This window comes from Suncus etruscus, chromosome 10, assembly GCF_024139225.1.
Source record: "Suncus etruscus isolate mSunEtr1 chromosome 10, mSunEtr1.pri.cur, whole genome shotgun sequence".
NCBI classification, from domain to species: Eukaryota; Metazoa; Chordata; class Mammalia; order Eulipotyphla; family Soricidae; genus Suncus; species Suncus etruscus.
Window position 1 is genome coordinate 36,367,831 of NC_064857.1, and position 16,428 is coordinate 36,384,258.

At 47.6% G+C, this 16,428-nt stretch overlaps 2 protein-coding genes across 6 annotated transcripts in view; both read left to right on the forward strand.

Moving 5' to 3' along the window:
* The window catches only part of UBAP2L (ubiquitin associated protein 2 like), a 55,987-nt gene extending 49,383 nt beyond the window's left edge, over positions 1-6,604 (forward strand). For 3 of the 5 annotated variants that reach the window (XM_049782199.1, XM_049782200.1, XM_049782202.1), the window contains 3 exons: positions 3,168-3,235; positions 4,546-4,743; positions 5,981-6,604. In XM_049782199.1, the coding sequence (XP_049638156.1) occupies positions 3,168-3,235; positions 4,546-4,743; positions 5,981-6,076 (362 nt within the window). In that variant the 3' untranslated portion in view covers positions 6,077-6,604. Of the gene's footprint in view, positions 1-3,167; positions 3,236-4,545; positions 4,744-5,149; positions 5,201-5,980 lie in introns of all 5 variants that reach the window. The other 2 variants (XM_049782198.1, XM_049782201.1) reach the window with 1 other exon arrangement.
* Positions 6,605-7,508: 904 nt separating this feature from the next.
* Positions 7,509-13,054, forward strand: HAX1 (HCLS1 associated protein X-1). The gene is made up of 7 exons (XM_049782386.1): positions 7,509-7,644; positions 8,029-8,273; positions 8,413-8,600; positions 10,146-10,197; positions 10,317-10,423; positions 10,529-10,619; positions 12,833-13,054. The coding sequence occupies exons 1-7, from the start codon at positions 7,592-7,594 to the stop codon at positions 12,916-12,918; spliced, it is 822 nt and encodes a 273-aa protein (XP_049638343.1). The 5' UTR covers positions 7,509-7,591; the 3' UTR covers positions 12,919-13,054.
* Positions 13,055-16,428: the final 3,374 nt, after the last annotated feature.

Here is a 16,428-nt window from a genome sequence, read left to right on the forward strand (position 1 = left end):
CTGGCGTTCTTTCCGTGCATGTCTTTCTGGACACTAGCAGCCAATTTGTGATGTGGGTGGAGGGTGGCCTTTTCATTTAAATACCTTCTGCATAGCCTAAGAACTGTTGACTTACCAGTGTTGTTTTTTTTTTAAAGTGGGGGAGGAAAATTTAGTTTTCAGCCTGTTGATCAGTTGAAGAGCTACTGTAGAAATCCAATCATCTTAGAGCTTTTCACTTATTCAGTTAGATTTTCAAAGAAGGGATAAAATTAGATGTCCTGTCACATAAGAGGCAAAAAAGTTTCTTAGAGCTGTTGTTCCAAGGTTTAATACCAATAATTGATTCTTCACAGCCAAATGGTTGATTGAGACCTATTAGTCTGTAAGTGATGATTTAGGATGTGGAACCAGTTTTGGCCTAGCACACTGCTCTTAGGTTTTCCATGTCTTTTCAGGCATTGTGGATTATTAGTCATTTCGCATTCGTGGGTGCAGCCAGGAATGTGTTGGCCAGAATTGATTATACAGCTCCTTGGTTTAGGGAAATTCTTAGATCCTCTCAATTGAACTTTCACATCATCATCCCTTTGTTTACTGAGTTAACCTTCACAGAACACAACTCTTTTGGTTAAATAGAATTCAGTTATTCAATTTTTATGCATTCACAGCCCTGTTGTATAATTAATTTTTGTGAGTTTTGTGAGTGTGCTCAACTTTCTCCAGGGCTACCACTTTGAAAGAAAGTCTTGCGCCCCTTCCTTGTGCGCATCCTCATTCATGTTGTTTTTGTATGGTTGCCACTGCTTGAGATTGAAGAGCTTTGGATGTTATATATTGGAAGAAAAGCAAAAATCTAATTGGTGAAAGATAAGTCGGAAAACATTTTCTAGTGTCACATGAGGCTATTAAGGATTACTACACAGTATTTTCCCTGCATTTTCCATCCCTACAACCAATATGCTAGTGAAGGCCTCTGGGTAGGGTATTTTGCTAGACCACCTCTGGAAAGAATGAGATCAGGTCAGAGCATATTGAAACTCCCCCTTTGGAAACACTAGGGGTTGTCAGCAAGCTGTTTGAAGTTTTGCAGTAAAAAAGTCATTCTTTAGACTTTTTGCCTCCAAATTGTTCCTAAATTCTTACTAATCTTTCTCAACTTTTCCATACAAACCTCATTTACTTCCCAAATTTCTTTCTTTCTTTTTTTTTGGTTTTGGTTTTGGTTTTGGTTTTTGGGTCACACCTGGCAGCGCTCAGGGGTTACTCCTGGCTCTATGTTCAGAAATTGCCCCTGGCAGGCTCGGGACCATATTAGATGCCAGGATTCGAATCACCGACCTTCTGCATGAAAGGCAAATGCCTTACCTCCATGCTATCTCTCTGGCCCCAAATTTCCATATTTCAAGGTTACCAATGATTGGGTAGATAGCTATCTGGGGGTTGAAAAAGGAAGAAATTTCACATTAACTTCCGTAATGCCTACTGCAGATGTAATTCAGCGTCCCGTTATGCTCAAGTGCATAAAGTATAGAAAAGTGGAACATTAGAGATGAAGTATTTTTAAGCACTTTGTTTCTGTAGTAGTGTTCTTTTTCCAGGTTGGTGCTTACTCTTCTGGGCTTGTAATGTGGGAGGGGTTTCTAGGTTGATCTGCTACTACTGGGACAATTCTAAAGAGACTGTTGAAGGCTGCCTCTGTATTAAGCATTAGAAAGATTTGGGTACTGGAATGTAAAGTGATAGCTGTTGAATCCCCTTCAAAGGATGAACTAGGTGAATGGAAGAAGGGTTTTATCATTTGTGATTTCATGATTTTAGTAGTGCTTCTAAAAACATCCATTAAAATGGGCTCCTAATGGATTAGTATACAAGAACATAGACTAAAATGTAAGGTTTTTTTGTTGGTGGTTTTTTAGATTTCCTTTATCTTAATAAAAATTACATCCTTTTAACACATGCTATTAAATTCCTGATTAAAATTGAGTTTGTTCAGATCTTTTCATTAAAATGTCTCTTAAGGGGCTAGAGGGATATAGTACAGCAGGTAGGGTGTTTGCCTTACACATACTAATCTGTCCCAAATGAAACCCTCTTCCCCTCCCTCCCCATGTAGCCCCTACCCCCAGTAATTCCTGAATGCAGAGCCAGGAGTAACCTTTAAGTGTTCCTGGGTGTGGCCCAAAAAACAAGAATCATTAGAATGGTAGGTTGTTTTACATGAAGTTTTTTTCCTAGCTCCTATCTTGCAGTCTGTTATTTGAGTTTAAAATGAGAAATTGTATAGCTCTGGTTTCCTTAAATTAGGAACATGAATTAGATGTTTAATATGATAGAAACTGAAGTTGTAAACTAAAATGGCATTCATATTTTCAGTTCCACCCAGGTTTTAGGAGATAGCTTACTCCTCTCCCTTCCTAAGCACCTTTCCCCATCACACTTAGGATTAAATTGTTACGTTAGAAATTCATTTTGGTGCCAGCTCTAAGTATCTAGCAAAGAAACTAGATCTCCAAGATTCTGGAGATGCTGGGATAAGTGACCCACGGCTGAGAATGAAAATGCTCTTGGGATTGGACTGAACTGCTCTGGTACTTGCCTTATACTCTGGAGGCATGGATGGTGAGCCACTGAATCTCGTCCTGGAAGAGTCCGTACAAAATTGGAATTTGGGGAGATTATTTTTTTTCGGGGTCACACCCAGCAATGCTCAGGGGCTATACCATTTAGTTGTTGGGAGAGGTGCTTAGGAGAAAATGTGATACCAGGCTTTCAACCCAGGCCTGCATGCAAATGCACACTAGCCTTTTGAGGTATTATTTCTATAGCCTTAGGTGAATTGATTTGAAATGAAAATAACAAGTTCCATACAGTTTTCTTGAGCTGTGATAACAATATGCTAGTGGGGTTTTGCTACGTTCCCTTGCCCCTGCTTCCTTTCCCCACTCCTTTCAGTAACGTATCACCTTACTTTCCCCTAGATATTCAGTATATCCTGAAAAGTACGAGAGAACTGTTAGGAAAAATCTTGGGAACTTTCATTCCTCAGGACTGAGCTTGAAGTTGGGAAAACAAATCAAAACTCCCCTGCAGTATTCTTAGTAGAGAAAGGCTGCACACATCACTTCTCCCAGAGACTGGGCCAGGGAGCTAGCTGAGTTAATCCTGTCTGTTTCCTCCTCCCCCAGGTGTGTCAGTCACCTCCAGTAACACGGGCGTGCCAGATATCTCGGGTTCAGTGTACTCCAAAACCCAGGTAGGTGTCTGGCTCTGGATAAAGAAGGAACAGAGACATGGCAATAGAGGAGGTAGAGTTGGCAGTGATAGCAGTAGAGGCGAAGAACAACCCAAGAGAAGGGTTTGAAAACTTGCTCTACTAGACAATAAATGATCTCTAGATTTTATTTCTTGAAGAATGTTAAGTTTAGCTGGGGGTGTGGGACAGGGATGAGAAATGTTATAGGAAGGTGAGGGGTGGCATGATTTGGGAGGAGGTACTGGGTCTACAACGCAGCAGTGCTCAGGGCTTACTCCTGACTGCTCAGGAATTACTTCTGATGGTGCTCAGGCTACCTGGAATCTAATCCATTTTGACTGCATGCATGCAAGGCAAGCACGCTACCCACTGTCCCCCAGCCATTTTGTAACTTTACAAAAGAAATTACGGAATTCGGGGCCAGAGAGATAGCATGGAGGTAGGGTGTTTGCCTTGCATGCATAACGGTGGTTCGAATCCTGGCATCCCATATGGTCCCCCAAGCCTGCCAGGAGCAATTTCTGAGCATAGAGCCAGGAGGAACCCCTGAGCACCGCCAGGTGTGGCCCAAAAGCCAAAAAATATTTACAGAATTAAGGGAAGCTAGGTCATCTCATTCTTCCAAAGCACATGTATAATAAAGAATGAGAAAAGAGACAGCCCAGTAACTGAAACATTTGTAGCAATAGGTTTGTATTGTATCCCTGATTCCCTATCACTTTTTCTTGTTTGTTTTGGTTTTAGTTTTGCTCTTTGGGCCATGCCCGTTGGCGCTCGTCTTAGTCTTGGCTCTGCACTCAAATCACTCCTGGCACATTCTGGGGGCCATATGGGGGATGCTGGGGATTGAACCCGGCTTAGCCATGGGCAAGGCAGATGCCCTACCCAATATTGCTATTGCTCCAGTTCGATCCCATACCACACTTAAATGATAGAAGTTTGATATAAAATATTAGGAGCTATGGTCTAACTCCTGGAACTATTAATTAGTTCAAGTATTGATAATTAGCATTCAAAGATACCTCAGTATGTGTTTATTTCTTTTACGTCCAAGGAGTTTTCACATAACTTCAGATAGACTTCACAAAATAATATTCCTAGTCCTCCTCTCATTTGGTTGGTCCTTACATCTTACAACTTATATATAAGGAAACAAGACAAAGATGAAGCAGTTTTTCCAAATCAGAGCAACTATTGAGAGCAAAGCTGAAACAGATAATGTCTGATTTTAGGATGGTGGGAGAGCATGGATGTTTTACGAATTAGTTTGCTGATGTCTTTTACTTTCTCTTCCCCATCATCCTGAATAGCAGTCATTTGAGAAACAAGGTTTTCATTCTGGTACTCCTGCTGCCTCCTTCAACTTGCCTTCAGCCCTAGGAAGTGGGGGGCCCATCAATCCAGCCACAGCTGCTGCCTACCCACCTGCCCCCTTTATGCACATTCTGACCCCCCATCAGCAGCCGCACTCCCAGATACTTCACCATCACCTGCAGCAGGATGGCCAGGTAATCAACCATCCCTGTCTCTCCTTTCCCTTCCTCTTCGATCCTTACAACTGCCTCCCCTTTCCTTTTCTTACCCGTCCGTAACGCCACCTCTACCCAGTCTCCCCAGCACCAGCCATGGGCACACAGCACATACAGACACAAGCGCACATACTACAAGTGAACAGTAGGAGTTGTCAGAGAAAGGACCAGTGGGAACTTTTCTGGGTTCCATTGGTGTCTTTTTCCTCCATCTCCTTCCTCTTCGAATACAGTTGTCCTCATCTACTGAGGCCTGGGTCACACCTCCCCTCTTACCTCTCCCAGCCTTCCCCCTTCCCTGACATTATAGCTTTCCCTTCTAATGGTGGAGTTCTATTGTCAAAGTTTGTCCCTTTATTTTCCATATATCCTGGTTCTGCCTCAGCTACCATATTTGCAGATGATTCTCTGTTGCCAACGCCAGCAGGAGGAGCAGGTAATGAAACTGAATGATATGCTTGAACCCACTCCTTTCAGTCCCCATTTCACCTCCACAGCTTCAGGGAACTTGGTGAGGAAATGTTGCACGGTCACAAAATCGGGATACACAAACACAAACACCTTGCTGGGCTCTCCTGTTCCTCTTGTCCTTCCCCCTCAAAGCCCTCTTTTTCCTTTACCCCTCTGACTCTGGAAGACATTTGGTTACTGGAACGGAAAGGATTCTTGCGACAGCATTTGGAGTCTCAAGCCTTAGACTGTCTCTTCTACTTGCCTGAATGAGCTTAAAGATGGGATGTGTGGTGTGGGTGCAAGAGGGTGGTATAGTGGAAGAGTCGATTGAGGAAGCAGTAAAAAGGGCTTCCTTGCTCTCAGAGGTCTTTCCACCAGAGGCCTTTATATAGGGGTCAGTGAAAGTGCAATCACTTGGTGATTGTTCATTTCACAGAGGCTTTCATTAATTTAGTGTATAGCCTTTTCTCGGAAGAGGGCAGGAGGAGGAGTGGGTGAGAGGAAAGAAGGCAGGATTGAAAATGAGTAGAAAGGATTCACTATCTTCTATCTGAAGGTATCCTTCCCTCTTCTCATCATGAGTCCAAGGGACTGTGGCAGTTATATAAACCGATTTTTTTGTGGTTGAGTAGAAAGCTTCAGGGACTTTGTAAAGCAAGGGAACTGGGAACACAAGACAGTTTCCATATTGCCATCAGGAGATCTAAGTGTCCCGCTAACTAGACAACTTTTTCCTCTCCATCATCCCCCCATTTCCCTGCAGACGGGCAGCGGGCAACGTAGCCAGACCAGCTCCATCCCGCAGAAGCCCCAGACCAACAAGTCTGCCTACAACAGCTACAGCTGGGGGGCCAACTGAGGCCCTGGCCCTCTTCTCCTGGTCCCATCTTCTGAGAGGGCTTCTCAGCCTGGCAACTATGGAAACAGCATCAAAGAGAGGAAGGAATGTGGGGGGGTTCCGCTGCCCCCCACCCCCAGCGGCCCACCCCATGCCTCAGCTTCATGTCTGTCCCATCCCCATACCATCCCCCCTCTGTTGTATGTATTATAGATTTGTATTTTCTTTTTTTTTTTTTTTCTTCCTTTCCTCTCCTCCCTCACCCCCTTGCATTCAAGATTATGAAACTTTGCTGTGGGCCCTGCCTTTCCTTCTCCTGTTCACCCTGGTGGTGTATGGGTGAGGTGGGGAGGGGGGGACCCCCAAATATATATCAGCCCAACAGCCCTAAGTCTCCTCCTTTATTATTAGGAAACAAACAAAAATGGCGTCATGAATATGAACAGCATTGTCAGATTAGTTGAAGTGTTTTTTTTTTTTTTGTACTGTGTCCTCCAATTTAATGGATTAATGTGTCTTGTATATATAAAAAGAAAACCTCTACCTTCAGCCTCTGCCCATTCTTGCTCCGTCTAGGATGTCCTCAGTCTCGTCGACGACCAGCTTGGTGAATAAGTATAACTGTACCAACTGGGCCCTCCTCTAGCAGGCCCCGAAGGCAGTGGAATAAAATGAAAATCTTCGCCCTTTAAAAAGAACTCCAGCCTCGATGTGCTATAGTGCCTTGCCCTTGAGGGGGGACCCCATCCCTTTCCCCCCCTAGGAATCTTGCCAACCTGGTGCCAGCTCAGAATCACTACAAATCAGATCGACATGTGCTCCAGTAACGGCCTCACTCAGCTCTGGGGAATTGGGGGCAGTGAAGGAGGGAGAGGGTGGGAAAACCAGATGGCATTGCTGGGCGGGAATACTGGCAGACGGCCCTGGGGTCCGCGTTGGCTTTCACTGTACCCCCGAAGTCCACAAGGAAGGAAACTTGATGGCCCACAGGGCAGAACCCCAAGCCTCGCACTGCACCCCCAGGCCAGGCGCTCGGGGTCACCAGACCCACGGTTACTGTTCAGGGACCCAAGACTACCATCAGCTTTCCAGTAGTGGGCCTCGGGGTGGGTGCGATGGCCGGGGATGAGGGTGCACCCCGGGTGGGGGTGCCAGCCAGGCCCGAGAAGAGGCAGGACTTGGTCTCTGAAGATGCAACAAGTGGGGCCTGGGGAAGAGACGCTCTGGCCCGCCTCCGCCTCGCTCCGTTCTGGGAGCAACCGCTTTACAACAGCTCTGCGGCTTACGAGGTTGCTTGCTGGCAGCGCGGTGGCTCAGCGCCCTGCTTTACGGGAGTGTGGCGGTTTTGCGGCTTTGCTTTACGAAGTGTGGCGACTTTACGACTTGGCTTTGCGGAAGTGTGGCGACTTTACGGCCTTGCTTTATGGCAGCACGACCTGCACGCGCTTTTGGTTTCCGGGTTGCCCCCCCAGCCGGCTGCCCCTGGATGTGAATGGGCCGCTGGAGGGGTTTCCAAGTTCGAGTCCCGCCAGGGGGATGAGCCTCTTTGACCTTTTCCGGGGCTTTTTTGGCTTTTCCGGACCCAGGAGGTGAGAGGGGGTCCGGGGCACTCGAAGACAGCCGGATGCCACTTGGGGGGTCTTTGCCGGGAGAGGAGAACCCAAGTGTGGTAGTTAGGCCAGTGATGGGCTCAGGCCGGTCTCCAGTCGCTGGCGTGATGCAACGGGCGGGGAGGGAGGGAAAACAATGGGACCCCGACGAAGACCTTGAGCAAGTGCGGTCGACCTGCGGGGGGCCGGGGCTGGGAGGTGGGGCCCACTAGGCCCCCAAATCTCCCTCCAAACAGCTGTCAAACGAAACAGCTGCTGGGCTTTGACCCCCTGCACGAGCGTCTTCTTGCTCCACTCTGCCACACATGAGCTCTCATTTCGTGACGCAGTCATGCTGAAATCTTGGTGACCCTTCTGCCCCAGAGACCCCTTTTTTGGAGGGATGACTCGAGATGAAGAGGAGGACGAAGACGAAGGAGGAGCCACCTGGGGCCGTGGGAGCTCTGGGTTCCAGGGCCCCCAGGAACCTGAGGAATTTGAGTTCGGCTTTAGCTTCGGCCCAGGAGGAATGCGCTTCCACGACAACTTCGGCTTTGATGAGCTGGTCCGCGACTTCAATAGCCTCTTCAACGACATGGGCGCCTGGACCTTGCCTTCCCGTCCTCCCGGTGTGTGGAGAAAGCAGGTGTCTGGTGGGGCGGCGGATGACAGTTGTCTGCAACAGTGTGCAAAGTGTGCCGGGAGAGTTCCCAGTGGGTTTCCGGAGACCGAGGCCTTCCCTAGTATTTCCCTGGTACCTTTTCACAGAACTCCCTGGCCTTGCATCAGACACACCTGATGAGGGACGCCAGGAGGGCCAGAGCCTTCGGGACTCTATGCTGAAGTATCCAGATAGTCAGCAGCCCAGGGTCTTTGGAAAGGTCTCGGAGAGTGATGCCAAGACAGAATCCCACAGTGCAACCCCAGACTGGGACTCCCAGAGAACTTTTCCCAGGGTGAGTGCACTACCTGGCCCTGGGAACCTGTGGGGAGGATAAACAGAAATCCTCACTGGACTTTTATCAGGCCTAGGGTGGGTGTCTATATTTGGAATGCACAGCTGGTGGTGCACAAGGGAGCAATGTTCTGAAATCCAGAGATCCTGCATACAAGATTTAATTTCGTTTTTAAAAAAATTCTTTAATTTGAGGCCGGAGCAGTGGTGCAAGCGGTAAGGCATCTGCCTTGCCCACACTAGCCTAGGACAGACCGTGGTTCGATCCCCCGACATCCCATATGATTCCCCAAGCCAAGAGCGATTTCTGAGCATATAGCCAGGAGTAACCCTTGAGCATCACCAGGTGTGGCTCAAAAACAAGCAAAAATCTTAAATTAATCGATCCTGGGCCAGAGCGATAGCACAGCGGGAGGGCGTTTGCCTTGCATGCAGCCAACCTTGAACAGACTCCGGTTCGATTCCCCGGCATCCCAAATGGTCCCCAGAGCCTGCCAGGGGCGGCTTCTGAGTGCTGAGCCAGGAGTAACCCCTGATGCCACCAGATGTGACCCAAAAACCAGGGGAAAAAAGCAATCCTTTGTCTGAGAGCTGGAGAGAGAGTACAGCAGATAAGTCTCTTGCTTTGCATTTGCCAACCTGAGTTCAATCCCTGGCATCCTGTATCGTCCCTTAGCCACCACCAGGTTTTGACCCCTAACCCCCCCAAAACCATTAAGACTAATGATGTACATCAGTTCCAAAAGTGGGTACTCCCACCTCCTTCACCACAACCTCCATGGTACATTAGAATAATCCTGGCTGGGCTGGGCTGGGCTGATCACCTCTGGTGCAGTGGGGGGACGGGGGAGCTTTCTGTTTGCTTAAGAAAGACTTGGGGCTGGAGACACAAGATAACAGTCAAGGCATTTCACTGAGCACGGAAGGGGAAGGTCGATGGTTCGAATCCCAGCTTCCCATGTGGTCCCCTGAGCCTGCCAGGAGCGATTTCTGAGCATAGAGCCAGGAGTAACCCCTGAGCGCTGCCAGGTGTGACCCAAAAACAAACAAAACAAAAGAAAAAAAGATTCTAGGAGGCTGCTGAGTGGTTTTATTTCTGCAAAATGGATTGTAGACCAGATAAGTTTGCAAACCTCTTGTTTACCTGATTCTTGAGTTATTGGATTATTGTTAAACAGATAGAAAGGTGTTTTTCAGAAGTAAGTAAATAAAACAGCCAAAACTGCTCTGCTTGGGAATCATTGCTCTTAGGAAAGGTAGCTGGTTGTTTCTGTTTTGTTTGTTTGTTTGTTTTTGGGCCACACCCAATGACACTCGGGTGTTACTCCTGGCTATGCACTCAGAAATCGGCTCAGGGAACCATATGGGACACCCAGGATTGAACCAAGGTCCGAGGTCCTTCCTGGGTCAGCTGTGTGCAAGGCAAATGCCCTACAGCTGTGCTATTGTTCCAGCCCTAGGAAAGGTATTTTTTGAATTAAGGACAGTGAGAGTGTCATCTCCCCCAAAAGTTTTAGACTGAAGGTTGTCACTTTATCTTTTACAGTTTGATGATGTGTGGCCAATGCCTTCCCCTTCGAGAGCCAGAGAAGACAATGGTGAGTCTGGAGGTGAAGGATATTTACCAGCCCGTTTTCCTAGTGCTCCTCCTCTCTTTTCCTGGAGTTTCTTCCTATCCTCCTCTGCTCTTTCAAGTCTCCTCTCCCTACCCTTTCAGACCTTGATTCCCAGGTTTCCCAGGAAGGCCTTGGCCCGGTTTTACGGCCCCAGCCAAAGTCCTACTTCAAGAGTGTCTCTGTGACCAAGATCACTAAGCCCGATGGGGTAAGTCAGAAGAGATGGCTGAAGGGAGTTGTGGCCAGAGTCTGTGGGAGGTCAATGGCACTCACCCTGGAGTACTAAAGATATGCTGGGGATATTATTTTCTAGACAGTGGAGGAGCGCCGGACTGTGGTGGACAGTACCGGCAAGTCAGAGACCACAGTGACCCTTCAGGAAAAGGATGGCACTCCTAGAGGTGGTGAGTGAAGGGAAATTATTAAAAGCAACTCTTTATCTTGCAACTCTTTGGAGAAAGGAGAATCTTAAGCCTTTGGCACCCCCCCTTCCCCAATTCTTTCCCTTGTTTATTATGAGATGGGAGTGTATGCACTTGCATTTTTTTTCTTTTGTTTTTTTGTTTTTGGGTCACACCCAGCTGTGCACAGGATTTACTCCTGGCTGGCTTGGGGGACCATATGGAATGCTGGGATTCGAACCAGGGTTCCATCCTGGGTTGGCTGTGCTGTTTCTCTGGCCCCAACACTTGCTTATTCTTTTTTTGTTTGTTTGTTTGTTTGTTTTTGGGTCACACCCGGCAGCGCTCAGGGGTTACTCCTGACTCTACGCTCAGAAATCGCTCCTGGCAGGCTCGGGGGACCATATGGGATGCCAGGATTCGAACCACCGTCCTGCATGCAAGGCAAATGCATTACTTCCATGCCATCTCTCCGGCCCTTATTCTTTTTGTTTTTGTTTGCGTGCTACACCTGTCCATGATTACTCCTGGTTCTCAGGAATTATTCCTGGCATTACTCGGGGACAAAATGGGATGCCTAGGATTTAACCCTGTTTGCCACATGCAAGGCAAACCAAAACCCTCTATACTCTCCAGTCCTGCATTTGTGCTTTTTTTTTTTTTTTTTTTTTTTTTTTTTTTTTTTTTTTTTTTTTGGTTTTTGGTTTTTGGTTTTGGGCCACACCCGGCAGTGCTCAGGGGTTACTCCTGGCTATCTGCTCAGAAATAGCTCCTGGCAGGCACGGGGGACCATATGGGACACCGGGATTCGAACCAACCACCTTTGGTCCTGGATGGGCTGCTTGCAAGGCAAACACTACTGTGCTATCTCTCCAGGCCCCATTTGTGCATTTTTTATGCTTGCAGTGCTTGCTGGTGGCCAAGTACTTTATTTGAGACTCTGACAGGTTTTTGTTTTGTTTTGTTTTGTTTAGGTTTGATTTGGATTTTGGCCCACACTTAGTGGGATCATTATGGGGTGCTGAGGATTGAATCTAGGTCTGCCACGTACAATGCAGGCACCTTGTGCTTACTCTCTGGCCCCCTCGCACATACTCTGCTGTCATTGCTCATAGATTTCTTGGTGATGCTTGCATACTTAGTTGAAGTGCTTGATGTGGAGCACTGAAGACTACACACTTGTTTATGACTTGGAAGATCCCAAATCTGGGGATCTCACTGGGGTCCAGCTCAGGCACATGAGTTAGTGCCATGCATAATTAGCACTTAGGGCCTTAGCAACCTCACACTGTGCAACTGAGCCTTGCTAGACACCCCCCCCCCTTTTTTTTTGGTTTTGGGCCACACCTGGTAAGCACTCTGGTTACTCCTGCCACTGTACTCAGAAATCACTCCCGAGGGGGGTCCAGAGAGATAGCACAGTGGTAGAGCATTTGCCTTGCACACAACTGATGCAGGATGGACGCTGGTTCGAATCCTGGCATCCCATATGGTCCCCCATGCCTGCAAGGCAAGAGTTCTGAGTGCAAAGCCAGGAGTAACCCCTGAGCGCCGCCAGATGAGACCCAAAACCCTCCCAAAAATCTCACTCGTGAGTGAGACAAAGTGATAGCACAGCGAGTAGGGCATTTGGCTTTGCATGCGCCAACCCAGGTTCAATCCCCTGCATCCCATATGGTCCCCCAACACTGCTAGTGTTGATTGATTTCTGCTGTTTGATTTCTGAGCACAGAGCCAGGAGTAAACCCTGAGCGTTGCTCAGGTATGTCCTCCATCCCCCAAATAAGAATTCACTGTGGCAGGCTTGGAGATCATAAGGGATTCTGGTGATGAAATCCGGGTTGGCCGCATGCAAGGCAAATGCCCTATACATTGTGTTGTTACTCTGACCCCTAGCCCTTTTTACCTCCTTTTTTTTTTTTTTTTTTGGTTTTTGGGCCACACCCATTTGACACTCAGAGGTTACTCCTGGCTATGCACTCAGAAATCGCCCCTGGCTTGGGGGGACCATATGGGACACCGGGGGGATCGAACCGCTGTCCGTCCTACGCTAGCGCTTGCAAGGCAGGCACCTTACCTCTAGTGCCACCTTCCCGGCCCACTTTTTATCTCCTTTAATGTGGTTCCTTTTCTAATTTCTATGCAGCTGCTTTCATTTAGAGTCTAAATTTTAGACTATCTGTTTGTATTACCTTTTTTTTTTTTTTTTTTTTTAGATCCAGAATCCTCAACATCTCCAGCTTTGGATGATGCCTTTTCCATCATGGATTTATTTTTAGGACGTTGGTTTCGATCCCGGTAGCCTTGTTAACTTTGCTTAACCATCAATGGGTTTAGTTTCTCATGCCTTGTCAAGGCTTTGAATATATGAAACAGTGAATTGGGAGGATGTCAGTCACATACTTAAACTAACCAATAAAGTCTTTTATTTGTGCTAATTCTCAGTCTTGGGTTTGTTTTTTCAAGATTATTCTGCCATTTCAGGAGGGGGGATGTTCCCAAGCAGTGCTCAGGAGCCCAAGAGCCATTCTTGGTGATGCTTGACCTGCCAATCTAGTGCTGACACCTGCAAATTCAGAGCTATTTTGTCCTGTGTGCTTGGGACCATCATAGGGAAGAAGCTAGGGTGGAGTGAGAGGGGCTTGTAGTGTGGAGGTTTCAACTCAACTGGTGCATACAGAGCCTGACCACTGACTGTCTTCCAGTCTCTACTTTACATTTTGGATTTCTTTCTTTTGCCATATCTGGAGGTGCTCATGGGTTGTTCCTGGCAAGGCTTAGGGAGACTATACACTGCTGGTCTTGAATCTGGCCCTCTTGGATATGAAGCATGGACTCCAATGTCTGGGTCTCAGTTTTACCGTGTGTGTGTGTGTGTGTGTGTGTGTGTGTGTGTGTGTGTGTGTGTGTGTGCGCGCGCGCGCGCGTGCGCGTGTGTAATGGGCTTCAGCCCTCTGAGCTTTCTGCCTTTCCATTCTACATGTGTTTGTGAGAGGGGGGGGGGAGGGAGGGAGGGAGGGAGAGAGAGGAGAAAGAGAATGAAAGAGAGTTCTCTGGCTTCTATTTACGTGTGTGTATGCATATCTCATAAACTCCAACACAGCTTTCTCAGCGTTCCCATTTCATAGGCTGTATCTATTCCATCTCTTTGCTGGGTGGGGTCTCTCCTTTCTATGCTCACTTGGGACCATATGCCAGGATCAAACTCAGGCCTCCTGCTTGAAAGCCTGCCCTCAGCCTGTTGAGCCTTTCTTCAGCTTTTCTCTTTCATGTTTTAGTACTTCACAAGTGATGTTGGCTCACAGTTGTATTGATTTTGGTTTGTACTCCAAAACCCAAATTGGTAAGTGCTACTTGCTATTAAAATTGAGTTAGGAGATAGAATGGAGGTAGGGCATTTGCCTTGCATGCATAAGGCCAGTGGTTCGAATCCTGGCATCCCATATGGCTCCCTGAGCCTGCCAGAAGCAATTTTTGAGCATAGAGCCAGGAGTAACCCCCTGAGCGCTGCTAAGTGTGGCCCAAAAACCAAATAAATAAATAAAATTGAGTTAGGCTCAGGGCTGGAGCAATAGCACAGCGGTAGGGCGTTTGCCTTGCACATGGCTGATCCAGGATGAACCTTGGTTCAAGTCTCCAGCTTCACATATGGTCCCCCAAGTCAGGAGCAATTTCTGAGTGCATAGCCAGGAGTAACCCCTTAGTGTCACTGGGTGTGATTCAAAAACAAACAAAATAAATGAGCTAGGCTGGAGCCATAATACAGCAGGTAGGGCATATGCCTAGGACACAGCCAGCTTGTTCAATCCCTGGCATCCCATATGGTCTCCCCAAGCTTGCCAGGAGTAATTTCTCTCTCTCTCTCTCTCTCTTTTTTTTTTTTTTTTGGTTTTGGTTTTGGTTTTGGGGCCTCACCCGGCAGCACTCAGAGGTTATTCCTGGCTCTGCGCTCAGAAATTGCTCCTGACAAGCTTGGGGGACCAGATGGGATGCCAGGACTCGAACCCAGTTCTGTCCTGGGTCAGCCATGTGCAATGTAAATGCCCTACCCACTATGCTATCACTCTGGCCCTTCAGGAGTAATTTCTGAGTTCAGAGACAAAAGTAACCTTTGAGCACTGCTGGGTGTGACCCAAAATAACCAAATGTAAAATATAATAAAATGTAGAATAGATGAGAAAAAAACAAGGGACAGGGTCTGAAGAGATAGCAGAACAGTAGGGCATTTTCCTTGCATGTAGCCAATCCAGAACAGATGGTGGTTCGAATCCCCATATGGTCCCCCGAGCCTGCCAGGAGCAATTTTTTTGTTTGTTTTTTTAGTTTTTGGGTCACACTGGCAGCACTCAGGGGTTACTCCTGGCTCTATGCTCAGATCACTCCTGGCAGGCTCAGGGGACCACATGGGATGCCAGGATTCAAACTACCCTCCTGCATGCAAGACAAATGCCCTACCTCTATGCTATCTCTCTGGCCCCCAGGAGCAATTTCTGAGCACAGAGCCAGGAGTAACAACTGAGCGCTGGCAGGTGTGACCAAAAAAAATATAAGGGCCGGAGTGATAGCATGGAGGTAAGGCATTTGCCTTTCATGCAGAAGGTCAGTGGTTCGAATCCCAGCATCCCATATGGTCCCCTGAGCCTGCAAAGAGTAACCTCTGAGCGCTGTTGGGTGTGACCCAAAAACCATAAAAGAAAAAAATAAGGAATAGCAGGTCATATATAGCAGGTCATAAATAGCAAATAGCGGGTCATAAAATAGGTCATAAATTCAAGTCCCCCACGATGCCACAGGTATGAAACAAGAGCCTGGGAGCTCTGTTTCTGTGATCCCAATGCTGCAGCTAATTTCTGGCCATGCCACAGTGAGATATGCCTAAACACCACAGAGGGGGTGACACATGGTCTCTCTCCTCCCCCCTCAACTGTTGAGTACTAGAAAGAGAAGTGCAAGCACCTTGCCAAGTGAGCATTTGTGTTGCACCATGGAAGCACAACTACAAGCACTGCAGCCATGTCTACTTCTCTCTGCTGGCAACTTGCCGGGAGATTTGTGGCCAGATGTCTGTGTTGCAGCCTCACCAATGAAGGGAAGGGCAGGAGCGGTGGTGCAAGCAGTAGGGCATCTGCCTTGCACACACTAACCGAGAAGGGACCGCGGTTCCATCCCCCTGCGTCCCACATGGTCCTCAAGCCAGGAGCAATTTCTTGTTCGTTTTGTTTTTGTTTTTGGGTCACACCGGCAGCGCTCAGGGGTCACTTCTGGCTCTATGCTCAGAAATCGCTCTTGGCAGCCTCAGGGGAACCATATGGGATGCCGGGATTCGAACCACCGTCCTTCTGCATGCAAGGCAAATGCCTTACCTCCACTCTATTTCTCCTGCCCCCATCCAGGAGCAATTTCTAAGCACAGAGCCAGGAGTAACCCCTGAGGGTCACTGGGTGTGGCCCAAAAACCAAACCAAACAAAACAAAACAAAACAAAAACAAAACAATGAAGGGAAGAGGAAAGAATAAAAAAAAAAAAAAACCACGTTGGGGGGCTGGAGAGATAGCATGGAGGTAGGGCATTTGCTTTGCATGCAGAAGGATGGTGGTTCGAATCCCGGCATCTCATATGGTCCCCCGAACCTGCCAGGAGCGATTTCTAAACGTGGAGCCAGGAGGAACCCCTGAGCACTGTGACCAAAACAAACAAACAAAACAACAACCAAAAAAAAAAAAAACATACACTTCAGAAGAGGGCTGGGAGAAAGGACAACCCACAATCCCTAAGTCTTGATTCTCAACGTCAAATGGTCCCTCAAGCATCA